Raw genomic sequence first — 26,887 nt, 5'->3', positions numbered from 1 at the left:
AGTGCTTCTTACCCTCGGGGACGACTGTCTCTCCTTCATCTCCTTCTCACTCTCACTCTCCGTATCGACCTCCTCCCTTTTGTCATCGACAGGCTCCACCTTGACCTGTGGCATGGAGGCCTCTTTAAGCTCTGCGCGAGCCTTCTTCTGATTGACCAGCAGGACGTAAGGATGGGGATTGTTGTGATGGATGGTTCTGAATGTAATGGAGGCCGAGCGGCAGTACTCCTCAAAGCCGTAGAGATACCTGACAACACAAACCAAGGGTCAAAGGTCACTGAAGAAATATCAAGCCATCATCCAATAGTATCAGTGTGAAAAATGACTGAGCTACAACCAGTTCACCAAAACCAGACATCACAGATTAACCAACAGCACAGTAGCAGAAGGTGAAGGATGTAGAGTCTGAGAACAGTCCTCTGGACTGAACATACAAAGACCAAAGCAGCCGTGGAAGCACTCTCTTCGCCCCGGCTCCAGTGCTGGTTGAAAATGTGTCCTCGCCCAGAACAGGTCGACTGGTCTGCCACAGCCAGCCCCACGTGTTACACTCCCGTGGAGTGTGTGGCATTTTAACCTTACAAAAACAACAGCTTTGTCTCATTTTGTCACCAGTCTAGTTTAAAAACGCTGTTTTAAACCACAGATGGTGGCTGTGTGAACGCTGACTGGTATTTATGAAGAGTGATAATGAACTAAGCGGGATCTAAAGATGCCAGCTGATTTTAAATCAAAAGACTCAAATGGCGACTGTGAGTGACGCTCTATGCTGTGCCGAGAGACAGACATCAAACACCAGGAGCACTGAGCTGACATCTGTCCATTTGTTCAGAAGCGAAAAAGAAGAACAACGGTCCCTCCCAGATAACTGACAAACTACAGCCGTGCTTACATCACTGGAAGAACAGCATGCAAAAGTGAGCAGGTGCAGAAAAAACATTTTAATCCAAGTCGTCTTCCCAAACCTAACCCTTTAAAATCAAAATCCAGCGTTAGTTTCATTATCCATTTGGAAGCAGTGATCATATTGAAAAGGTTGCACTTCAGCTGTTAGAAATCATTCATCCAGGTTCTACAATAATCCATCAATAGGCGCATTTGGACAGAGATGTTCTAAGACCTGTCCTTCCCCGGGGGAACCGTTTCATTTTGCATTCCCACATGAGTCGGGGACCTCGACAGGGACTGATGTGACGCAGCCGTCTGCGACAGACTGTTACTTTAGCGCCACTCAGCAACAAAACAAAACCCGGGAAAAGTAAGGAGAGAAGAAAACAACACAACCGAGAAGCTAATATGAAGAGCGAGGAGGCCACCGAAGAATCCAGCAGCGGGCGATACTTCTTCGTTTCATGGAGGAAAGAAGGAGAGCAGAGCGCCGCAGACAAAGGAGACGAAGTTTAACTTATTAAACAGGCGCCGGTTGGGTCCGTGTTGCATGAGTAAATATTTCAGACAAGGGGCGGAGCTACAGCCACCAAACACCTACGTCATGTTCCTGTGGAGCCCAGAAAAGACCCTGAAGGAGCTAAAAAGGTTCTAGGAACTGAGGGCCGTGGTCCCTAGTTCCTGTATGTCCGAATGCACGAAAAAAACGGCCCTATTCCTGAAAAGGTTCTAGGAACTGAGGGCCGTGGTCCCTAGTTCCTGTTTGTCCGAATGCACGAAAAAAACGGCCCTATTCCTGAAAAGGTTCTAGGAACTGCAAAAGGTTCCTACAGTGGGAATGAGCCTACTGAGATACTGTGGTACCCAACACTAGGCACATTTCAATCAAAAGGACCCAGAACCTAAATGGCTAATACCTTTTTTTTCCAGGAAGCTACAAGATTATTTGAGCAACTCCAGTGAGTTCAAAGGTACAGTTAGATTTGGCAAAGTAAGTACAAAGTTCACAGCTGCCCACACGGTCAACCAGGAAGTGCATTTACTCAATGATCTAAACAAAATGGCTGCGAAACAATCAGACCGTGTTATTGTGATATTCTTTTAAACTGAGATGTCATCGTTAAATCAAGTGAGATGTCTCACTTGGATACGTTCTTAAAGCATGTGCAGCCCATGCCGAGATCACTCATTCATCGTGGAGCTAAACATCTCATCGACTTGGAGACAGAACCTAAATGCAACCAGCTATCTGAGCCCATCCATCGTTCTCTTACTTCCTGTAGGCTGTCTTGACATTGTAGGATGCAGCAGAGTTGAGTACTGGGATCCCCAGATCGATGTAGACCTGTTTCCACACTGTGCCTGACTCGATCTGAAACACAGGAAAGCACAATGTCAGTTCACACACTTACAACTGAAAGGCTTGTCCATCTACTGGCTGGACAGTGAAGCTTGTCAGTCTCAGACAGCCAAGAGGCTCATCAGGATTCCAGGAGTCGAGCATGTGAAACCTTCCTCGGCATCATCACTCACACGACTTGGCACTCTAATCAATCTGATGCTCCACACTGACATGTCTGCAGACGACCAGCAGCTACACCTTCTCACCTTGTGGCAGCCTCCCAGGTGATAGACCAGCCTGAAAAGCTTGAAGAGGTTCAGGTCTTTATAACCCAAAACTGGAGGCTTGTTGATGGGAGTCCCTGAGACACAGAGCCAAAAATCGTGGTCAGTTCTCAAACAAACTTGAAAGCAATCTGAAAAATTATTGGTGACAATCTTTCATCTGCTGCTATAAGAAAACTGAGACTACTGTAACAGAAGCTGTACAAATGTCTTATATGTGTGTATATGTGGATTGAGGGGGTGCTACTAAGTTTTTCCATCTCTGACCAGCTCTGAACATTTAATTCTCCCAATTGTGCATATAACCTGCATATAAAACGGCATTCGAGGAAGAAAATCCTCCCTCCAATTCAAAGCTAAATCAACAACAGACTGCTAAATCTGTCCTATCTGAACACCAGATTAATGACATAACCAACACACTGTCCACATCTCATCAAAAGAAACATTTGAAAACACCCAAAGTGTGGGGTTCAGTGTCTTGCTCCAGAAACGGTTCGGATTGCTCTGCCATTTTCCAAAAGTAGGGTGACCACTCTTCCACCTGAGACCAAATGATCTGATAAGATGGACTAAATCCAACTACAGTCCACTAAAACAACAACACATACTGTCGTATTTGGAGAAAATTTCACTTGATGAAAGTGAAAAAAAAAGGGGTAAAAAATTAAATAAAAGCCCATTTAAAAACTAAAATAACCAAAACCCCTCAAAAGCCACCATGAAACCTTACATGGGCTTGAGTGCCTGATGGATCCCAAAAGCTATGTTGTTTGCCCCTGGTAGGGTCTCACAAGGCAAACTGGTCCTAGGTAAGGGGCAAGACAAAGTGCGAGTCAAATACCCTGATGATGATGGAAAGTTCAGGGAACACAGTTACCTCGCCTATGTTAGGGAGCCAGGGGTCCCACCAGGTGTGGGCACCTGATGGTCGGACCATTTCCCCACTGGGTCCAGCAAGGCACAGCCTGAACCAGCTACATGGGACGACCTCCCAGTGGACCAACCACCTGCAGGACGCACTGTAAGGGTCTTCTTGTACTGAGTCAGAGGCGGAGACCTCATCGTTCTGTTCCCCAGAACATGAAATGTCACTTCACTGGTGAGGAAGGAGCCTGGGCTTGTGCACACTGGCTGGATATGTTCAGGCTTACCTGAATGCACTGCAGAGTTTCTGGAGCCAGTCTTCTGGAGTGGGGCTGGACTTTATGCTGGTCTGGAGTTGTCCTGGGTGAGACTGTTGGCGGGGATTAGACCAACTGTTTAAGCACTCAAATGTTGGAGTTCTCCAGTTCTCTGAGTAGGTGGTTTCCCTGTGCATTTGGGTCGGTGAGAAGACTCGGTTATCTGCGCTCAGGTGCCTTGTGACAGTTCAAACTTACCAGCCTTCCTGAGGCCTCCAAGAGGTTAGTGGAAAGTGAGCCACCCGGGAACTCTTCGATGCTCATGGAGGGCTGTGACAGAGGAATTTAACCTTGTTGGACAAGGTTAAACAATGTTTTTGAGCATAAGGGTGTCTATAACCACCCCTGGCTCCAAGATACCAAGTCACAGAAAGATAGTCGATTTTGTAATTGCATCATCAACCACATGTCTTGGAAACTGGAGTGAAGAGAGGAGCCGAGCTGAACTGGATCAGCTGGCAGGGGGAGGACCCCAGACAGGCTCGGTGCTGGGAACATCTGGTAGAGGCCTCAGCCAAGTAGATCTTCGGGAAAGCTTCTCCCACAATCCAAAAGAGTCGGTGGCCATCGAGTCCAAGTGGGCCAACATTGCCGAGATGGCTGTACAGAGCTGCCATTGGGGTTAAAGGAGGAGTCCGACAGAACACGGTTAGCATGTGGGAGTCCGGATGCAGCTGACAGGTACCGACAAGCTCAGCAGAATGCAGCTGGGGCAGTTGCAGAAGCAATGACTTGGGTGTGGGAGGAATCTGGTGAGACTCTGGAAAATGAAAATGACATTGTTTTGATAGTGGGGATGGAGTTGCTGCTGAGTGGGGATATAATCCGGTGGCAGAAAGAAGAACTTGACTACTATGCCTTCTCCAAACCAAAGGAAGTTTGAAGAGAGGCTCGTAAATCACAGGCGTCGAAGCTGTTGAGAACAACTCTGTGGCAGAAAGGCCCTAGTAGTGGAAATATCTGCCCTGAATTCCTTAAGACCCTCAGAATGAATGACAATTAGCAACTACAAGTCCGAGGCTATGGTCCTCAGATGTAAAAGGGTGGAGTGCTCCCTCCAGGTTGGGCGTGAGTTGCTGTGTGCAGTGACCATAAGAATGAGATTGTGAATATAAGAAGCAGAAATTAGCTTCCTCCAAAGGGTGTCCGGGCTTACCCTTAGGGATCGGGTTAGGAGCTCAGTCAAAATACAGTCACTGCTCTGCCACACCTAAAAGAACCACATGAGGTAGTTTTGGCATTTGGCATCTAGTTTGGATGCCAAAACTGGAGAGATGCGTCCCCGTGGTTATGTTTCAGACATGCCCAACCACGAAGAGGCCTTAGGGAAGAGCCAGGACCTGCTAAAGAGAGTAAACCTTTCTGCTAGCTTGGGAGCAACCCTCAGAAGACCTGGAGAAAGTAGCTGGGGAGAAGGAGGTCTTAAGATCTCTGCTTAGACTGTTGTCCCTGTGAGCCAGTCCCATTTAAGTGGTATAAAATGGGCGAATGCATCAAAAATGCAACAACGAACCGTCATAACGACAACAGTCAGGTTTCCCTTTAGTGGTGCACCCACCTAAACCCTCCTAAAATGACAAGAAAGACTTTAAAATGAAGGACCTTTTTATTAATCCTGCAGTTTTGAACATCAAACTATGTTTATAGGAACCAGGCTCCTGAAATATCGCAGCATCCTGCTGCTGCTTATGTATTTCACCGACTCTATAACTGAATAATGACAGCAGCTTGTTCTTTGGGTGAACATCCTTTGACAATCCTGACCATCAGTACCTTTGAAATGTGTGCAGTTGTAGGTACTAAGTTTAGCTCTGGTCCAGGCTAAAGATCTGAGCATTCTTACCTCTGTCCTCCATGAATTTGTAGAGCTGCTGAAGGAAGTAGTCCCTCTCCTCAGGGTCTGCCTCCTCCTCAGGCTAGAGAAAGAGAGAACGCAGAACAGAGAGGTGGGTAACACTTTTTCATCTTTCTTTTCAAGTACTTTTATGCTACAACTTTGGTCAGATGACTGTGGACATGTGGTTTATCAATTTGTTAGTCTCCTGTGAAAGCTGTCAAATTTGTACCTCTTCTTTTATGCGTTTCTTCTTCTTTTCATGTTCAGCATCTTCTTCCTCCTCTTCCTCACTTTCCTTTTCATCTTCTTCATCTTCACCAGATGACGAGTCTAGGATCTGACTCATATCCATCTTCCACACATCTGGCACCTCTTTGCTCTTCAGGAACATCTGGGCTCCTGCAAGACCTACAGGAGGCGAAAGAGAGAAAGATAAAGGTAAGGGGAAAAAAAGGAAACAGAAAGAGTGGGAGAAAAGGATCAGGCAGGGATGAGGAAAACAAAAGAAGAGTGCCATACCTCTCCTGTTGAACAACTCAGATTTAGTGATGCTGATGGCGTTGACAGGGTGGATGTGTCTCCTCGCCACGATGTAACTGCAGGAACAAACAGGGAGGTTAGAAAGAGCAGATCTGATCTCACACAAGTCATGCTTCTGATCAGAGGTCAGTGGGTCCTTTCCACCAAAGCAGTTCCAGTCCTGGGTCGGAACCAGAGCCTAATTTTGAATTGGTTTGTCTGTCTTTCCAACTCTAGACCAGAAAAACTCGTTACTGGAGTTACAGAAAAGTAGCAAACCAATCAAAATGTTGTGACTGCCATGTTTAAAATCCAAAGTCCTTCATACAGTGTGTCTGTTTCTTAATAAACAGTAGAAGGAGGTTCAAACCAGATGAACAACAGTGACCTATGATGAGGCTCTGTGTCGGTTCTCTGGCTGTAGAAAAAACAAACGGTTGTTCTCTATAAAACCAAATGAGAACTGGCTCCAGCATCGTTTCTTTGCTGAACCAGACTTGGAACCACTTTGGTGGTACAGAGCTGATGGGGAACTGGGTTTACACAAAGTTTACAGAATGGCCTCATTCCAGAGACACATTTACATAGATTCAGCGGGTGAGATGGAGAAAGTGTGAAAATGCTGAGTCATCAGATCCTTATTTGGTACATGTGAGACCAAGAAGCAGATTTCTGTTTTCATGTGAACCTCTTGTCAAAGATGGGAAAAAAAGAATCAAAGTAAACTCACAACTTGCCATCGCAGAATGACCTGACCACACACTGATCCTTCTTCACCACCAGCTCGTCGTTACAGCTGGGAGACACCACCTGCAGAGCCAGCAGACTGTAGTGAGTTATGGGTATTTCATCCATTCAATGTCTAGATCTACGCAGGTCTGTGACAGAATGAGTAATCAAGCAGTCTTTGATCAGTGCTGTAGACCTGCACCTCCCATGATGCACCACTTCTTAATCACGGATACAACATCCCTGTTGTCTTTAACTTTAAGCTTCTGTTTTCTCTCTTTCCCCATCACAGATGTCTCTGGCTTTGTGGTTTTGGTGTGGCTCTGCCACCCAAAACCAGTCAAGTCAGATGGCCTTCCTGGTTCTGCTGAGGGTCTCTTCCCTTAAAAGGGAGTTTTTCTTCTCCGTTGTCTGCTGCTGCCCCATGAACACTCACAACGTTGGTTTCCCTAACCATGCTTTCAAGTTTTAATAAATAAACAAGCATTATACGAATATAATTCCAATCAATTGCATTATAACTGGATTGAATTGTACTCGATTTGGACCCACTTACTTTTTCCGTTTTAAATGCCTTAAGATCACTTTCATTGCGAATTGGGGCTAATACTAAATTAAGTGAATGGAAACCGGATCCCACACCAACTTCAATTGCTTCACAGTGTGCTTCAGACATGCATTACCCTGTGGTTGGGACCCTACAATGTTTCAGTAGTGGGAGAGCAAACAGTCTATAAACCACTTTAAATCATTGCATTCCACCAGGTCACTATTTAGTCGGGTACAAGGAGGTTTCCTGCTCAGTTGTTTGGATGGAATTTGTATGCATTAGATTACCAGAGCCAAGAACCAGCTGCAGGAATCCTCCGTGTTCTCTATGCTGCAGACTTGTCCCAGCAGCTCATCATTCAGCCTCCTCCCGTCATCCTCTTCGTCCTCGCTGGAAGAAGTGTCATTTTCCTCATCAGCTCTGAGACACAGACGGACAAGTCAGGGTTCCAACTTACAGCAAACAGGAACTGAATCATAATCTAACCGTAATATATTGAAGGAAAGATTCAGTTTTTGCCGTTTACATGAGTTGCATATGTGATATTCTATAAGTTACAGCCCAATGAAGGACTCATGACCATGTTTGTGTCCATCCAAAATATTCAATGTATTCATATTGCTCAAAGCATTATTCTACTCGGGTATTTTTACTGTTTCCCGCTAAAATCTGTTGCTGACAGGAAACAAGCAGACCGATCTATGGCAACATCTCAAAACAAAAAGAGCTCAGAGCATAATAACTGGGCCTGGCAACTCTGGTGACTTCAGCACGCTTCAGTGAGAGTGCAAGATGCGTGCGTTGATAGCTGCCAACACCGAATAGGACCATATTCACGTGTTGTGATAAGAAAATGGTGTTTAAATGGTCTTACTCTGGCACTGCTGACAGTCGGTGTTTGATGCGGCGAGGCCAGAACAAGACTGACCACTCAGCAGCTATGGTAACGATGAGTTGTATCCAGTTCCAAAACAGACAAAGTCAGCGAATCGTTTCATTTGCTCCGAACAGGTTAAATGTGATTAAGATGAAACCAGCTTTTTTAGGGCTGCTGTCACAAAAGTTCTGAAATATTCATGTGAGAACAAATGGCTGCAGCATTGCCTCAGGACTTCTTGCACAGTTTTACCACCCAGCCCAAGGTAAAATCTCCAGAAATCAGTGTACAAATGTAGCAGAAACTATTCAGGAGCATTCACTAGTGACGTAACTGACGTAAGACTCTTGCTAATGATGAGAGCCAGCTCCTGACTTAATGGTCAAATGGTCTGGATCTCTGAAAAAGAGCCCTAGATCCAATTACAAGCATTTACTGCCCGTGTGCGGGGGGGCGAGCGCTGACCTGCATGTTGGTGCTCACTTGCTCCATTCAGAAACTGACACGAACACAACAAGGAGCCTCATCTGCTATTCTAAATGCATTGTCATTAAAAAAGAAAAAAGATGCATTTCTGCATCACATCTCATCTCCAACGATGACAGCGCATCTCCTACAGAAAGCCTCCTGCTGTGAAGCACGTGCATGAATGACAACCGAGCAAAAAGTCCAGACATTCCTCCCAAAATCTCAGGGGAGTGACCCATAAACAAGCCGTCAGACATGACAGAGTTATTATTGTAACACAGCCTTTGAGATGCTTTCTTTGCGGTCTCATCCACTTTACTTTCAGTTTAACTCACAAGAATCCAGCTGCATTGCAAGGAAAGCAGAGTGCACAGACCAAAATGTACTTCTTACAGGCGTGGAAGACAGGAAGTTTCTTTTTCAACCCAATGTCCTGTAAGGACAGGTCAGAATAAATGCCCAGAAAGCTGGAGTAATAAAGCCTTTTTTATCCTCTTTCTTTGGCCAAGTGACAGCATTCAATAGGCAGCTTCTCGTCTTTACTTACCATTTGTAAAGATCAACATTCAAACATGGATAGCAGCTTCAGATAGGATTTAAGGGAAAGTTAATGGCGAACATTTTGCTTGCCCATATCTATAAAGTTAAAAGAAAGAAAACTCACACAGCCTGGGAAGAGCGCCGCCCGCCTCGGTTTGACTTTTTGCCGATAACCGGAGTTCCAAAATGCTCTGGGTTGGTCAACGGCAGCTGGTCCAACGTCTGTGTGACAGCAGGATGACAATCTTTTAAGACATAACGCCTAAAGGTGTCAGACATCCGTGGTATTAAGAACAGATAGAGCCGAGAAGCCCATCGTCCATCTATAGAATAACTCACCTCACTCTCTGCAAAATGTCTCTCCCCCTTCAGACACAGCGATGTACGGCGAAGAGTTTTCTCATCTCCATCATCGAAAACTGAAACACACACACCAGATAACACATCAAAGCTGTGGATTTACACAGTTGTGTCCACAGCTTCATTTTCACAACACTCTCCTGCTCAGTGACAGAACTGATCCAAAAGCTCAACTAAAAGCTAATAATTCAGCCCTCCACCACCGTGCTTGACAGCTGGTATGAGGTGTTTGTGCTGATATGCTGTGTTTGGTTTCCTCCAAACGTGCTGCTGTGCATTAGGACCAAACATCTCCACTTTGCTCTGGTCTGTCCAAAGGACATTGTTCCAGAAGTCTTGAGCTTTGTTCAGATGCAGCTTTGCAAACCTAAGCTGTGCTGCCATGTTCTTTTTAGAGAGAAGAGGCTTTCTCCTGCAGCCCTTCCAAACAAGCCATCCTTGTTCAGTCTTTTTCTAACTGTGCTGTCATGACCTTTAACCTTTAACATGCTAACTGAGGCCTGTAGAGTCTGAGATGTATGACCTTTAACCTTTAACATGCTAACTGAGGCCTGTAGAGTCTGAGATGTAGCTCTGGGCTTTTTCACCTTGGGGTGACCTTTAACCTTTAGCATGCTAACTGAGGCCTGTAGAGTCTGAGATGTAGCTCTGGGCTTTTTCACCTTGGGGTGACCTTTAACCTTTAGCATGCTAACTGAGGCCTGTAGAGTCTGAGATGTAGCTCTGGGCTTTTTCACCTTGGGGTGAACTTTAACCTTTAACATGCTAACTGAGGCCTGTAGAGGCCTGAAGATTGACAGCTGTCCTGAATGTTTTCCACACAGGCCACAAACAGAGACATAAGAAGCATTTTTTTTTTTTGTTTAAAAGCTCTTAACGTGAGCCTCCAACAACCTAAACCAAACAGAGAAGAGGATCAAGCCTTATCAAGTCTATATGCAACTGAAGAGTTACAACGGATTTTTGACTCGTTTGCTGTCCACCAGCAGGCTGCTCAGTGTCCATACCTGTGGTGTGAATGCAAACCGAGAAACCGCCTTCTCCCGAGTCCACAGAACCCTGAGCGATCGGTCCCACTTCCATACAATGACCTCCCTTTGAAGTCTTATGACCGTCTAAAGCTACTCTACACCGACTAAAGTGGAGAAGAAGAAGTTTTCAATAGGCATGATGATGCCCATCTCACCTCTGCTCACATAACAGCTGATGAGCCTGCAGAAGCTGAAAGTCAACGGGTGTGTATTCACCCTTATAGTCCGATATAGGACTTAGAATATTGTTATAGGTGTTACCTTTTCTTAGTTTGTTTGTTACGAAATAGCTTCAATGGACACACTTGGGAATTATCGCTGCCTTTCAGGCTTTCACATATCTGTCCCGCAGCTTCTTACAGAACTCTCTCTCTTCCCCAAAGTTCTGCCAATCTCCGTCCACGTTTCAGTGTCTGCCACCATTTCACGGCACGCACCAGGCAGAAATACGCCATGAGCGACACGTCAGCTGTAAAACCAGCTTAAGTGTGAAAGAAGACAGCAGGCGGGGAGCTGTTTTATCCCTGCAGCGAGCGTAAGAACACGTGCAAAGGTTAATAACGCTGAAATAGGATGTCATTTACAGAGTTATGGGCCTGCGAGCTCCAGGCTACACCAGAAAAAAAGAACAGAATCACTGCTGCAACAACCAAATGACATGATAAAAACCTGTTGATCAAAGATGGGATTATCCATAGCAATCGTACTGATGTCTCACTGAAACTGGCAGGGGATTGGTCAGACAGCCAAGAGAAGATGTGACATCATAAGATATCAGCTCAATGAGCGAAACCATTTCTCAGCGTCATCACTCCTCCTCCTCAGCCAGTTGGTGTTTGCAGGGAAACATCAACCTCTACTGAAGCTGTATCTGTTCCAGACAGCTAGCTTCTGTTTCCTTTCACTCAGGCTGACAAATGCTAAAAATAGTTCAGGTTTTCATGAACAACTCGCGTCTGATTAAAAAGCGGTTTATTTCACACTTTCAGGCTAAAAAACAAGTTGAATGCTAAAGGTCACTGTATTCCACAGCAGTGTGCACGTTGTCATGTGTGGTCAGAGGAGAGGTCCAACAGGACACCTTCCAGCTCCAACAACAGGCGCATATCGACTGTGAAAGGCTGGAAAGTCCCAGTCCACGGATTGGTCGATATGTTCTGGGTCGACCAAAATTCTGATTGGTCGGTTTTTTGCGGCGTTAATTTCATGCAGTCTGTGGTTAATTTCATCAGGAGGAGAGTGTTTTCAGAGCAGCCCTGTCTGTCTTCAGAGAACACCCCCCTTGTTTTCACCACTTTGGTTTAGCCCAACCCACTGGAGACAGGTAGTTGTTCAACATCCGGTGGTTTGCTGAACATTTACTTTACGGTGAGTCCTCCTCTACCATCCGTGCCAAAGACATTGGCAGAATTTTACCAAAGTAGATGGCGGGAAGAAAGTCGAATGCAAAATATCACAGCTCCACTAAAACATGGCCAATCATCTAAAAGCGGTAATATTTCAGTATTAATATCATATTACACATATTTCAATATTTTAGTCTAATAACGGTTTATTGGTGTTATAACTGCAGGCCCCCCCCCCCGCCCGCTGCACCGGCAGCATCCCTCAGATCCAGCCAGACCAGGCTGGATGTTAGGCCTCCTCTATCATCCAAACGTAAAGCCATGATGCACAGCTTTATCTCGATCTGGGATGTTTGATAAAGATCATTTTCCCTGAATTGCCTTTTGTGTTTAACTGCCTTCTTGTGCTGATATCAATATATTTTCGTAATCGTGGCTTTTATATTGTACAGATGCACCTGATGCAAAACGCTGTCAGACTCCAGTTTGCCGCCAGACTCAATTCAGTCCTTCTTATGGCATTTTAGCATTCAGCTTGTTAAACTTGTAATGACCTGTGCACATCCTCTCCAGGGACATGCAAAACACATCTGCCTGCGCTTTCCCTCTTACAAAGCAGCTGTGCGTCACCTGACAGATATGCTGACTCATCCATTTACAGTGAAAATCCTCCACTTTTCATTACTGTGTTGCTAAAGCGCTTCTTAATATAATTTGCCATGTCTTGAATGCGCCGCCTGATTGTGTCATTTGACAGAGGAAAGTCTCACGTGTGCCATTTTCTCACAAGCCTGTGTCATCTAAAGCAGGCCACCAGATATGCAGGGACACAACCGTCTTTTGGCTCCATAGTTGTCCCTCTTTACGTCAAAACAAAACTCAGGTGGTGTGTTGCTGTTATGAGTGTTTCCCTTTCAAATGTCATTAATGTTTAACTGGTTTTAAGCAGTCATGTGCAAGCGCCTCAGAAAGAAATAACACTGCGAATATTCCACATTGGTTTCAGTTACACATGCAGATCCCTACTGAAGTAAGTCAGGACGACAGCTGCAGAGCCTGTTGGGCAGCCGGGGCTCCGACACCGGCCCCAGAACCCTGCCTTTTCCAGCCGATGGTGCTGCTGTCATACTTTAACCCACCATGATATTTCTCGTTGGCTCAAGTCTTGCTCTGGTATGCTTTTTCTGAAAAGCCATCATTCCATTGTTGATCCTTGTGATAGCTAGCAAAACTGGCACTAGCTGCTTTAATAAAAGACTTTTTTTGCAGTCAAACGTAAATCAAACAAGATTTCCTCGGGTTTAAGTCCGGCCCTTTGCCGGATGTCGTCCCCAACTCGACGCCCCCTTTCCTGTCCGTTGACTAAAGGCCACGAGTGCCCAAAATAAGACACAGAAAATGTCATTAGATTCATATCAGCCAATCCACAGCAAACGGCTTCTCCCACAGCCCAAAGGCGCTGATGTATGCACAGTTTAGGTTGGGGTGTGGGTGGACTGAGTGGAAATGTGAGGGAGTGGATCCACAGAGGCCCGAAGCAAAGGTGAGACTGAGACTGAAGTGCTTTTATCCCGTTTGGGTAATTAGTTATTTTGTTAACGTCCTGTTTGACTGCACAGCTGCATCCAGCGCATCTATTCAGCCTCACAAACACTCACCTTAGATCAGCAAAGGTACAGGATTCACCTGAGCACTTTGATTGCAACGTTTCAGCATCTTTAAGCCAGTTTTCTGAAGAAAGTGCTTGATGAAAAACATAGTAACTTCATATTGCTGCAGACTGAGAGGTATATGTGGCATTCACCAGAACTCCCAGGCATTGATGCCATACTCGGCTACTTCCATCTCTCCATTCTGCTGCAGAATATCACAAAAGGATGACTAGAAAGATAACAATAGTGTTCGTTTATGTGAGAGGAATCTGCATTAACTGATGGAGCCTCAGCTTCTCGCAGGGATGTCCCGTTTCTTATGTCTTCAGCTTGTGACTCACAATAAAAACCAAAGAGTTATGGTAAAACAAACCATTGCTATTGGCCAACTCTCCTCCTTGCACAATGGCCCATTAGAATGACTTAAACGGCACATAATTGAAACCAGTGCTGATGGAATATCGTTGTGCTTTCTCTTTGTCCTGGATGACATAACAATGCTGTGGGGTGGCCACAAGTTCCAATGATTCCACCTCTCTTTCTAGTAAACCCCATATTACATTAATCATAGGTCTAACTACTGGGGAGGAGGCCACTGGAGTATTGAATCTGACCAACCGAGACTCTACAGCAGTGGAATTAAAAAGGAGCCAATTAGAGCAGCAGGAGTTTTTTAAAGCTCAATTTGGCTGTGAGTTATGAACCATGTTTAGAACCAAGCTGTTGGCCACAAACTTCTCCTACCCTCAGGGCCCACTGCCCACAAGGCTTCTGTGAAAGAAGGTGGAGCGTTGCATCAGGAAGCAATTAGAGTGGGCCGAGTGGCAGACTCACCCACAGTGTAGAGGCTGGCATCTGTCAGCTTACTGATGACGGCCTCACTACACAAGCCCTCGTTGGTCTTCACCTCCACAGTCGAGCCCACCTAAAGCACACAGACACTCAGAATGGATCTAGCATCAACAGGATTACATTTTCTTTCAGAGATATCAACTCTTCCAGCAGTTAAAAACCAGTTAAATAGGGACACACACCTCCAAGGAACCCCAAAAACATCTGGAGGCATATGGCCAATAAAAATGTGCTCCACTGAGTCCATTGCAAGGTTTTCCACACCAAAAGCCCATTTCAAAATTTGAATCGCTTTAATTATTTGTTTTGGAGTCCAACCAACAATATTCTTCCTCAGTACACCCAACAGTCTTTGATAAGTGCCAGTAGTGAGGAAGCACATCATTACCATCACTCGCTGAAGCTCAAGGTCATTAAGGTATGACGGCCAAACAGTGCAGGATGCTTAGTTTAAGATCATTTGACAAAAAAAAATCACCATAGAAATTTGAAAACATTTGAAAAATCTTGTCTCCTTTAAAACAAAACACCTTTTAGTTAATTTAATGTTTCGATTAATCACTGTGGGCACAAGCTGCTTTCTGTAGAACTAGAGCTTTATATAACTAAGCTCTGAAGTAGCCTCCCAGGCCTTATGATAAGATGAAAAGCTGCGGTCTGTACAATTTAATTTAGCATAGAAACAATGTGAAAAACTTACCCTCAGAGGCCCTTTGACCTGGTCATCCTGCACCACCTGGGACGTACTCTCACCTTTCAGAGAGACCTGCAGATGCAAAGCAAGACGAAAGATGGGTAACAGCCTCATGCCTTCATTCATTTCCACAGAGTGATGGAAGAAAGCAACGTATGGGTCAGTTCAGAGTCACCTGCGACAGTTTCAGACGGTTACGCCCCTGTGGACGTGCCAAAACCTTTTTCCAAATGGAAGAAAATCCACAATAAACAGATCATAAACTCCATAGCTCATCGAATAGTGTGCAAACGTGTGTGCAGGCCACAAAATTCGGTTCTTTTCACACAACCTTTGCAATAATGCGGACCAACACGGCCAGGTGTTGAAGTGTTACACTGAAACGACGCGTTTAATTCCTACCAGCAGCTTTGACAACAGCTGTTGGCTCAAAACCAGTGTTTAAAATAGCAACAATAATGCTCAACTACACAACAAACATGCTGGAGACGGCGTGGGGAGCGGGATGCAGACCACAGTCGTGTTTTTAGGGAGTTATTGGAAGGATGTATGGGTAGAATTTAAAACAATACTGAGATATGAGCTGCCAAAGACATGTGAAATATTATACCCGTGTAATCATGTACCACATGATGACGAATGTCTGGTAAAAACTCTGCTGACTGCGGCCAGGAAGGCAATCACCAGGACACGGCGTACAGTGGACCCTCCCACCCAGGAACTGGCTGGACTCAGAGATAATCAACATGTTGAGACTCCAGCAAACAAAATTCGATAAAAGGGGAAAATGGACAGAATACAAATCTCAAAGCAGAGACACCACCAAAGACCTTTGATTGATGGCAGAGATGTTTGAGTATTACTAAGAATGTGTACCCCACTGACACTGTGCTGTTCTTTACTGTTCTGTGCCAAAAACAGTTTGAAGGGAAACGCTACAGCCGCCTACATGTGCAGACAAACTGTCTCCTTGCACTACAATCCTCTGCAGAAACTCAATGTGCTGCAGCTTTAAAGTGTCGGAATTAACTGGTTTGGTTCTTTGGAGAACCAGCGTAGAATATGCTCCAGAACCAGTGCTTGAACCTCATCGGAAAGGTAATCGGATCTCAGAGTGTCTGGAGTGAGTTTGTTCACCTGTGATTGGATCAGTGAGGGTCAGCATCCTCTCAGCCTACAATCAACTCACCAGTCCTCCATCAACAAGCAAATATTTAGTCATTTATCAGGTTGTCTTTTAGTAAAGAGGCAGGAAAACAGAGCTCCTTCTCCCAACACCGGTGTGTTATCTGAGTGGATGGGATGAGGAGCAGGGGAGAAGTTCCACCTTTAAACAGTCAGAGCGATGCAGATTTACTGCGCCAATAATCACTGACAAGCTAAAGATGCCACAGAAAAGTAAATATTCCAGTAATCACACCACCTGGACAGAAACCTACTCGCTTTCCTCATCTCGCAGCTCACTCACAACAAGCCTTTTGTTTCCTGAGGCAGTTCTACGGGACGAGTCTGCTAAAACAGAGGAAACCAGCCATGGCAAAAAGAACCAGGAGAGGGAAGAGAAAGGGTGGCATTAAAGCCAGAGCAAAGAGGGAGAAACACTGAGGGCTCTCCTCAATCACACGAGCAAACGTGCGCTCTTTACAGCACAAGGCAGACGGGTAGCGAGCTAACCACAAACTCAAACTTCCTGTGCACATTTCATCTAGCCAGAGAATTCCCTCAGCTGTTTTTCATCCTGGTTTAAGGCACCTACAGCCATAGAGTGTACAAGGGAAACACTTAAACTCCTTTCCCGTGGCGCTCCTCAGCTCATCCTGGGTGACTTCGATCACTCCCAACTTGAGAAGTCACTAAAAGGATTTCCACAATATGTCAGCTGCAGCACCCACGTGGGGAAGACTGGATAAACGCTACAGAACTGTCCCAGATGCTTATAAAGATAAGGCTCTTCATCCTCTGGGCTCTGCCGACCATCCTGCTGGCACCAGCCTACATCCCGGCCAGAAGGAGGACACAGATGGTTATCAAAGGTTGTCCTCTCCCTGCTCTCAGGACCCTCGCATCACCTCAGCTCAGCTCATTCTTTGATGGGTTAGTTAGGGTTAAACATGGATCAGGCCACAGAGATGGTGGCGACCTTCTCTAACGAGCAGAGGGAGTTGGCTGCTGCAGCCATCAGCACAACCCATGGGAGGACTGGAAAGATGGTGGAGGTGTGCAAATACCAGGGCACCATCTCTGACAAGTCTCTGAAATTAAACGCCAACAGAGGAGCTTCTCAGGAGATGCCACAAAACAAACTCAACACCTTTGGAATCGGCCGGAACGTCCCAAAGAGGGTTCCACTCATTAGCCTACAGAATACAGTGAAAATCTGCCCTAAAACTACTGGACCTTCAGGACGCCCTGGCTGCAGGACACAGAGGAGAAGGGCAACCTTTGATGTCACTGAACAGTCACCCCCACCAACACTGGACTTAACAACCTGCTGTACCCAAAGCGAATGCTGCTACCATATTCAGACACTGCACCCACTCATACCTGCTCTATATTTATGTGCTTATTACCGATGTATCTCACTTTACTCCACTGTCTGAGAGTCTGCACAAACCATGCTGCTATTCATGCGCTTTACATGCCAAACATGTCGTCTTTTTACTTTTCACTACCTGTGTTAACTGCTCTGCGTGCCTTTAACTGCACCACAGGGGCAGCAAACAACGCTGTTTGAATTTAATGCATCAATGCTTTTAAAAAGCTGTGCAAGCTCCACCTACTTCGCGCACCATCAGCATTACCATGGTAATGCTGCAGACCGCTAATATTCATAAAAACATTGCAGTAGTTGGGTCAGACAACTCTCCTTAGAGCCAAAAAAGCCAAAATCTCCACTGCTCTGCAACAGTGTGAACAGCTTTTAAAAAAAGGTTTAGAGACTCCAATACAATAAATTGTGTCCAATACAATTAATAGTGTGGACATCAGCCCCATACAGTGGGACGGTGAGCTGACGCCGCCGGTAAACAGGGAGCCATTTCCACTCCTGTAGCCCCTACTGAGCAGCCTCACTGAAAATCAGCCTCTGCATCCCAGCACTGTCAATAATGTGCAGAGTTAAAAAACTGACTGCTGTAGGGACATAAGATGCAGCACAGAGGACTGATAAAACACTTCCAATTGCACTCAAGGGCCTAAAGTTAGTGAGTGTAGGGTGTCAACAGTTAATGTCATCCGATGTTTCTACAACTTCATGAAAACAAGATTTACAGTCCAAAAACAATGGTGTCGTCTGCAGAAAACAGAATAACATGGATCCAAAGCAAATTAAAGAACCTCTTTAAAAAGACGCTGTAACAGATCATGTATGCATGTTTACGGCCCCCTCCTCAGGGTTTTTCTTTGCCTTGTGCAGACCTTTCCTCTGTGGTGGTGGGGTTCTGTTTGTGTACGTCATGTGAAAAGTCTTTTATGAAAATATTTTGAGGAAATAAAAAGTTTGGGAAGCGTAGTTTGTCCTCTCTTGCTTCCGAGGACAGACTCAGAAACTAAGATGAAGACAGACAGCATGTCCAAGGCCACGCCTCCTTTGTGCAGGACTTACCTTGACCTTCACCATGCGTTTAACAGTCTTGATCTTGGCTTCACAGAAGGCTCCTCTGTACTTGGCGCTGACGTCTGTCCCCACTGGCAGGTAGGCAGGCTCGTCTGCTGCCTGAAACGTACAAAGACGGGGAACAAAATAAACCAAATCAGCTTTTCATCAGCAATTGTACTGGGACAAGAATGGTGGTCTAATTAAATTGCCAACTTGAGCCGTTTCAGCCCCAATGACCTCCACAGCTCACCAACCACAAATTCAGGGCATTATACTGCATTTTTCATCTGTACTCCACCAGGTGTATGTGGACTGTGTGAGCCGGTGTGTCTGCATAGATACTGAATAGAGCCTTCGAGCTCCGAGGCCTCTGGCAGAGGACCCGAGCTAGAAAGATGGGGACCACCCACAAGAACAGCAGGTGAGGAGTTTATTTTTACACACAAATATTTGCATGAGGGCTGTGAAAACTACATGTTAATAATGAATGAACAAAAATTCATCTTAACACCACTAATTTTAAGCAGGATTATACACGCAGAGGCATGTTCTCTGAATGCGAGCCCTGGTCCGCCGCATGGCGTGAGGAATCAAGACGGGGTGTAATCTTGAGAATGACGAGCTAAAATAGATTAAGAAAATGGTCTTTTGAATGGCAAGTTCATCTTCAAAACCCTGCCACATGGTTCTCTCGACAAGACCACAGTTATCTGCTGTACTGTCGAGGTGAACGGCGTCATCACCGGCGTGGCAAAGCACACGGCAGAGATCCCGCTCCTTCCTGCCAAATGCAGAGCAGGCCGAGTAGTTTCCTGGTGGCGTCTGGATAAAGGCTACCTACAGCAAGGTTAAACACAGTTACAACGTGTAAGACTATTTTCTTACACTCTGAATATGAAACAAGTGAAAGGCGGTTATATTCAGGTCAATGTGCCATTCTGTTGTTGGGCTCGAGTTCGCCATGAAAAGCATTTTTATTTTAAAATACTGAAGAAAGTTCTGGACAGTATTTGTCAGGACATAGATGAATATAATATGCATTTGCATAAAGAAAGCATATTTGTCTCATAAATATCTCTTCAAGGTGCATTTCGAACATATGCCAGAGGTGTGATTATCTTGCGATTAATCGTGAGTTAACTGTGGACAGAGCCTGGGAGCTTGAGGGTTCCACGCAGTATCTCAGCTGTTCCTAGAACTGCTTCTTCTGGACATAAGAGTTCTGATGGTGTTTCCGGATCTGCTGCAGCCAGCCCCCCAGTTTAGCGCTCCAGTTACCAGTGGAACCGCTGTTTCCCACATCTTTAAACTTCCTCCTTCAGCCCGTGGTATTTTTCAAGCTTCTCGTGTTCCTTTTTCTTGGTGTTGCCGTCACGTGACGTTGCTACATCTGTCACTGCTGCCTCGGGCTGCGTTGCCTCGGAGGCGTCTTTGCACAGCCTGCACCTGGGGTCCTGTGTGATGTGGTAGACCTCAGGGCCTGTTCTTCAGCTGCCACGATTACTGCCTCACTACTGCCTTTCGGACTAGCCTATACCAGCCTATACTAATAGGACTTCTCGATACATGAGGCTCATGGTTCCATGATGGTTCCTTCTCTTCTTCCGCCAGCCCTCCCCTGGGTTTCTGCTGTCCAACTTAAAGACAACGCCTGTGCAGTGAATTCAGCTGTCCTTGCATGTACGATGATCTGTCTCAAAGAAAATTAGAAGTAGTTTCTACAGTCCACAGCATTGCAGTGGCAGGCCTACTTTGGCCAATAACTTAATTCTCCTGCTGTGCACGTACACCAGGAAGGAAGGTGGTCCCGTTCCACAGCCAAGTAGAGCTGCAACTGTTGTTTAACCAGCTGTGCAAGTAACCATTTACCTAGATAAAGAGTAAAAAGATTAAAAACTCTGTTCCGTTTCCATCTTCTCTGGACTTTGTGGAGATTTTCCATCCAGTAAAATCTCTGGAGCATCAGTGTGTGAAGCTACGTGCAAAAGCATCAGCAGATATTCTTGAGCATTTACTGCCTTTGTGCAGGTAAGAGTCGCTCCTTCATGCTGCTTTCCGCTGGCATCTCACAGCCGTGAACAGGCACGTGCGAATACTACTCACATTCATACCATTTATAAGCCTAATAAGGAACTTCATCAATGTGTTGTAAGGGAAGCAAAGCCATAGCGTAATTTCTTCATCACGCTCTGCCTCCAGCATGCTTCAGACACAGGTTCCCCTGCGCTCACATTTCTACGCACCAGAGTGCAATTCTCCAACTACGAAACACAGAAATAAGAAAAAAGTCCACACCAAATTGCTGACAATGTCACCTGAAGATAGCTGGCGTGAAATCAGCTTAAATAGAGTCTGTTCGTCTCGTTTTGTTAGAAAAACCTTTCACTTTCCCATTTCCACAGTGTTATTTTAATGCAGTTGCTGATCAATATAATGAACACCCTCCACAAATCATACATCTCTGCAGCCGAGTGCAGTTAGCAGAGAAGCTGCTTATTTTCTAACCGTGTTTATTAGGATGGACTGAAAGTGTACAGCTGATCTAGCATTGGTACTTTTTAGCAGGAAGGCTCGGTTCCTCTGCTCAACATAAGCCTAATATCAACGTATAGCTTCCATCTCCAGCTCAATAACAGAATCATTTAGAGCTACAGTGGCTTGCAAACATACTCTCCATTGGTGTTTTATTCATTTACGAATTTTTGTAAGCTACACAGGGCATGTATGAGAGTCCCCAGACATGTGGAAGGACGTCACACAAGACTAAAACTACACTGAAAATGAACATTTTGGCCATCAAGGAACCACCATGTCTGGTGGTGCATTGCTCCAAGAGCAGCAGTGAAGCGCGGTGGTGGCAGCATCATGCTGTGGCGATGTTTTTCATTATCAAGGACCGAGAAAGTGGAAAGAAAACAAAGAAATGATGAATTCCCGAAGAAGATCTGTCTCAGCCTTTTAAAGATATGACACTGGGAAGGAAGTTCACCTCCCAGCAGGACAAAGACCCCAATCTGTGGCTTAACTCATGAAGTTTTGCCTAAAAGAATGGACAACAGTCCCAGTGGCCAGATGATACAGACAAACCCTACTAAGAGTTTTCTTTTGTATCCTTTGTTGCTTACATAAAATAAACATGTTGCATCCATTTTAACTGCAGGTTGTAAGGCCCGTGAGGAGGTAAATGTACCATTTATAATGTTCATCCTGGGGTGCAGACTCCAAACTACAGATGACGAAATATAGTAGAATTTTTTTATATTGTTGGCTGACCTTCAAATATTTGTATAAAAGACTGATTTAAGTGCTGAACCTAATCTTATTTCGTGCTCACAGATGAAAACAGTGGCCTATCACTGTAACACCAGAGCAAAATCCTGCCATGTAAAATCAAACTGATCTTGGTAAATGCTGGCATTAGACAACCAGGGACCAGTGAGAAGCTAGCTCCAACAGAATCTCTCCTGGTAATGTAGACAGAGAGCTGGAAGTGGGAACACTGTTCAGTTTGTGTAGCAGAGCACTTACCTTCATCTTCCCTGCTATTCTAAGGAGTCCAGCTCGAGATACTTTGGATCACTGAAAGACAAAAATCAGGATTAGGTTATGAGGATAGATGGGACAGAGTCTAACTGAGCCGAAAATGTAACGTTTTGAGCTATGTTAAGCTAACAAACTAGCCACGCACTTCTGTTAGCTTCGGCATTCTTTGCTGGCTGAGCCCCCCTCCCCTCCTTCCCCTCCTCCTCCTCTGCCTGGATCAGAGCAGATTTGTGTTACAGCGAACTTAGCTGGCAACATCTACTTTCACTGAACGACAGGTCCCAAATACAGCTGACCAGGGCAGCTGTGTCGGTGGGTCTGCGTGGAGCACAGAGCGACTGCAGCGCGACCGGAGAAGAGCCTTTTTACTTCCCGCTCCGCTCCCAGAGCAACTGAGTCACGTCGCCATCACAGCTCGCGGTGGCAGTTAGCTGGGCTAACTTCACCATGTCCGCCTGCGCCCATCGAAACCGCGACGGGCTGCTGGGAGGAGGGTCGCTGCTACACAACCGCGTCGCAACCCAGTGTACCAGACAGCGAACCGAGCGGGTTTCGCCTCCCTCGCCTGGTCAAAGCGGCGTTTAGCCATTAGGCTAACAAGCGACGCAACTAGCTAGTTTGTGATCACACGGCGATTTTAACTGCCTGGCAGCGGCAGGGTAACCCTGCCTCGAGACCACACGAGTCCTCATTTGGTTCTGAATATAAACAAAGTGACAATCTACGAATCTGTGACATTGGACGAAGCGAGGGCTGTTGGGAAGTTATTTATTTAATAAGCGGCTCTTCCACAAAGGCTCAGGAGCTTCACATTTCTTCACTGCCATTCAGTTCACAGTCAACCCCTTTCTACACAATCCAGTTGGCCTCTCCACTGACATCCACCCGCTTCTATGTCACCGGTCTGTCAATTATTGTCACCGGTCAACGTAAAGTATCGGCCGGGACAAAATATATAAGGTTTATACTTACATTCGCGACCGCGACGGCTTCCTCTCTCGCTCGAGCTGCAAAGAGATACACGAACAACAAGCTGTTGAGCCCCGAGGTGGGTTTCCTGACAGCTGATTGGCTGCGGTGACAGCGATAGTCATAACGGAGATATCTGATTGGTGGAGCATTTCCCCGTTTTCCATAGGATGTACCTCATGTGAAGTCGCTATTGGTGGGTACGAACGCGGCGCCACGAGGGAAATGACGATAACTGCTCGTCTTGTTGTCCAGTAAGAGGGGAGTTGAAATAGACCCCCACAGAAACCCGCAATTGGCCATTTAGGTTTTGTTCCAACAGATGCATGTTGTTATTGGCTGAGCGAGCTTCCTTGTTTGTACCAACATCGTAAGAAGCCCGGCCCGCTACGTGCTGGAGCGCTGCTAACTGAACCCAGTACCAAAAAAAGTCATTCTGTACTCTCACATCAATAACTCACAAAAATGTGGTTGCAAATATATTTGTGGACACGTTTCAAATGGCTCCACCGTAATTTTTGTCGCGAAAAAGTTTTGTCAACCAGCGCGGCTGTGCAGGAGGCTCGCCGGCACTAAAACTAGTTTTCTGGGCTGTTAGCGGAGCGTGCATCCAGTCCTCCTTTCCGCGTTGAAGCCGACTGGAGGAGGTGAAGGACGGCGAGGGAGGAGTTTCTCTCTTAAATGGAGAGGAATGCGTTTGCCGCGTAAGGAGGTGTCGCCTTTGATATGTCAGAGTAATCAAGCTGCACCGTGTCGTTAATTCTCACAGCGTTCATTTGCTGTACGACCTGAAGGGAAACCTTCAACAGAGCTGGCCGTGTACTGCTGGCTTGGTGCTACCATCAAAACACGCGCGTTGTGTAATCCATGCGGTCGAGGTGCGTGTTTGCCGCCTGCGCCACTGACTGAGCGGCGCATCCGGGATACGCGCCGGCTGCACCGGCCTCAAAGGGCCCAGTGAGAGGCACCTCTGGTGCGATAGACGGATGAATACCCACCATGCGTGATAATAGGCTCCTTAATGAAATACTGCCGGATGCAGTGAACACCTGGTGGATGGATCTATCAGAGGAATTTCTCCCATTTCATGACTGGAACAACTTCCAGTGGACTTTCAGGATTTTTTTTGTTCTAAAATCACTTAAAGAAATGGCCATTTGGAAAAACTCTTGTTTATAACTCTTATATGTCTGGGACACAAAAAACTATAGATCTGCATGCAGACAATATTTTAATGTGACTGCGGTTTGAGCTCTCACCCCCCCCCCATCCACACTCTCCAGCCCCCCACATCCTGTCCCTCTCATGTTTATTTTGGGGACAGTGCATATTAATGAATATATAAATGTAAAAATGCAAGATTATAGCCAGAGCTCATTTCCATCTTCAGCCCCTTTTCAAGCCACATAAAACATCACAATACAATACAATACAAAAACGAAATGATCTTATCTTTGTATACTTATTTCAAGGAATTTTGAGGACTGTATTTCTGTTTTTGGTCCATTTTTAAGTATGCTGTTGTCATAATGCAAATTTCCCCTCTTAGGGACAAGTAAAGCATTATTCTATTCTATTCCTCATGTGTGGCCATCTTTGAGGTGTGTTTTTCTTTCCAAGGACTCAGGTCAGCTGGTCCAGTCCAGACTGAACCTGGAGAAGCAGCATTTAGCTGCTATGCTGCAAACAAGTGGAACAAACTGCCAGAGGAGATTAAACTGTCACCAAATGGAGACATTTTTAGATCCAGGTTAAAAACATTTCTTTTCTCATGTGTCTATGCATGAAATCTGCACAATATCTTTATTTCTATTTCAACTGTTGCTTGTTTTCATTCATTTTAATTATTTTATTTCTTTCTACTTATATTCTTTATATATTTCTAATGCTTTTCCGCTCCCCGCTGCAATGCTTTTCTTTTATGGAAAGCACTTTGAATTGTTTTGTCCATGAAATGTGCTACAGATACATTTGACTTGACTTACAGAAATCGTACTGTAGGACGGTCACTTTAAATGATTTGGAAAAACATTCTTATGTGATATATTTATATAATACACAAACTTTAACATCTGAACGCAGCTCAAGAATCTGACATTTGCAATGTGAGTGACTCAGAGCTCAATGTCAGAACCCCTGAACATGTGTATAAGGATAGGCACAGATCTTCTTCTTCTGGGCTAAACATTCTTCTGTAGGGATACACAAACACATTTCTATGTTAAAGTCCTTTGTTTTTGCTTTACCTTTCCTCTGCTGTGAGAAACGTGAGTTAGTAACTCTACTTCTTCACAGGTGTCCCATCTTGCTCAGGCCCAGATTCCAGCAGAGGGCTTCTCACCATGTGAGCCCACACGAAACATGAAGAAGTGACGGCAACAGCCACATCATGTTGGGCTCAGCGTGGAGGTTATTTATAAATGTAGATCTTGGTGGTTATTATGAAGGACTTGGGGCGGCTCCTCCATTTAATTCAGCAGATGAAGTGCCAAAGGGATTAAAACTAACAGTTGTGGTTTGTCCTCAGATTAACCCAACGTAAGGGTCTGAACACGCTCCTGCCTTTGCACTGTCCTTGGGCCTGAAAGACAAATGTGGGCTGAGCAGTGGTGTGTTGGTCAGCACTGTCGCCTCACAGCAAGAGAGCTCCTCAATCAAATCCCAGCTGAGAGGCTTCTCTCCAGGTATTCTTGCTTCCCGCCACAGTCCAAATAGCATGCATGCTAGGTTCACAGACAGCTCTACAGTGGAGTGAATATGAGTGCCTGGCTGTCTTGTTGGTGTCTGTGTTGCATCGGCCTGATGACCTGACCAGGGTGGAATAATGACAAACTTAACTTACCCAAAGTCATTTCCCTCTCATGTCAGATATGAGAACTAGAGGGACTGGATCTATTTATCATGCGAGTGTAAAGCCTTAATAATCATATTAACTGAGTCCAAGCATGATAAAGGGGGATATTTGGAAACCTCATAAAGATAAAGAGAGTACTGGTCTGTCCACATTTTTGAGATTTTTGTTCAAAGCTGGCAAATGTATCATCAAGTCTCCAATATGATGCATCGCTTTGATGATGATCCTGCATCAGGTTTCGTAACTACCTTTGTATTTCATTACAGTGGACGACCACTTCTTTCAAAGAACAGTAAAAATAAGAGACTTTACACTGGAAACCCGTCTGTGGGCGAGCTTTCGAACCCAGGTGCTTTATATTTCTCTTTAATTCAACAAGTTAGCGGGAATCGAGTTCACGTCTTTCCCCTAATTCCCCATATTTGACTGATTTTTCTCTTTGTGTGGCTTAGCCAAACTAGTGAATATATTTTTAATATATAAAACGTTACTGGGCCATGGGAAGCTGCTCCATTGTGCTGGTTATTGCTTTTCCTCATCAGTTTTACTACTCTGAATGTTAAACTGCAGGTGTGAGTAACATACAGACGTTATATTAACATGTATCTGAGTAAATGCACTTTTCCACAACCACTGTGTATCATAAGATTTAACTGTAAAAGATCAGTTTGAAAGAGCTCTCCCACCTAAGCAAAATGAAAACCTGCAAGTAAAGACACCATAAAATGGACAAAAATGCAAAAAAATTTGTCTGTTGATGGTTTTTATTA

The 26,887-nt window shown here is 45.2% G+C and overlaps 1 protein-coding gene and 1 non-coding gene across 2 annotated transcripts in view; both read right to left on the bottom strand.

Moving 5' to 3' along the window:
- arid4a (AT-rich interactive domain 4A) overlaps nucleotides 1-23,596 on the bottom strand; it is a 40,291-nt gene extending 16,695 nt beyond the window's left edge. The window contains 15 exon segments of the mRNA XM_072364680.1: nucleotides 13-247; nucleotides 2,163-2,260; nucleotides 2,497-2,591; nucleotides 5,542-5,614; nucleotides 5,765-5,943; nucleotides 6,055-6,131; nucleotides 6,785-6,864; nucleotides 7,621-7,753; nucleotides 9,343-9,440; nucleotides 9,558-9,637; nucleotides 14,442-14,532; nucleotides 15,160-15,225; nucleotides 18,758-18,868; nucleotides 22,280-22,330; nucleotides 23,267-23,596. Of these exon segments, the coding sequence (XP_072220781.1) occupies nucleotides 13-247; nucleotides 2,163-2,260; nucleotides 2,497-2,591; nucleotides 5,542-5,614; nucleotides 5,765-5,943; nucleotides 6,055-6,131; nucleotides 6,785-6,864; nucleotides 7,621-7,753; nucleotides 9,343-9,440; nucleotides 9,558-9,637; nucleotides 14,442-14,532; nucleotides 15,160-15,225; nucleotides 18,758-18,868; nucleotides 22,280-22,285 (1,422 nt within the window). The 5' untranslated portion in view covers nucleotides 22,286-22,330; nucleotides 23,267-23,596.
- On the bottom strand, nucleotides 11,344-11,426 carry LOC140270972 (small nucleolar RNA SNORD53/SNORD92). Its single transcript, XR_011907788.1, has one exon. It is a non-coding gene; the product is annotated as a small nucleolar RNA SNORD53/SNORD92 (small nucleolar RNA).
- Nucleotides 23,597-26,887: the final 3,291 nt, after the last annotated feature.

The sequence above is a fragment of the Leuresthes tenuis genome, unplaced genomic scaffold (assembly GCF_036924035.1).
Source record: "Leuresthes tenuis unplaced genomic scaffold, fLeuTen1.0.hap1 SCAF_15, whole genome shotgun sequence".
Classification (NCBI taxonomy): Eukaryota; Metazoa; Chordata; class Actinopteri; order Atheriniformes; family Atherinopsidae; genus Leuresthes; species Leuresthes tenuis.
Note: the sequence above shows the minus strand (reverse complement) of the source record. Positions and strands in the feature narration are given on the sequence as shown.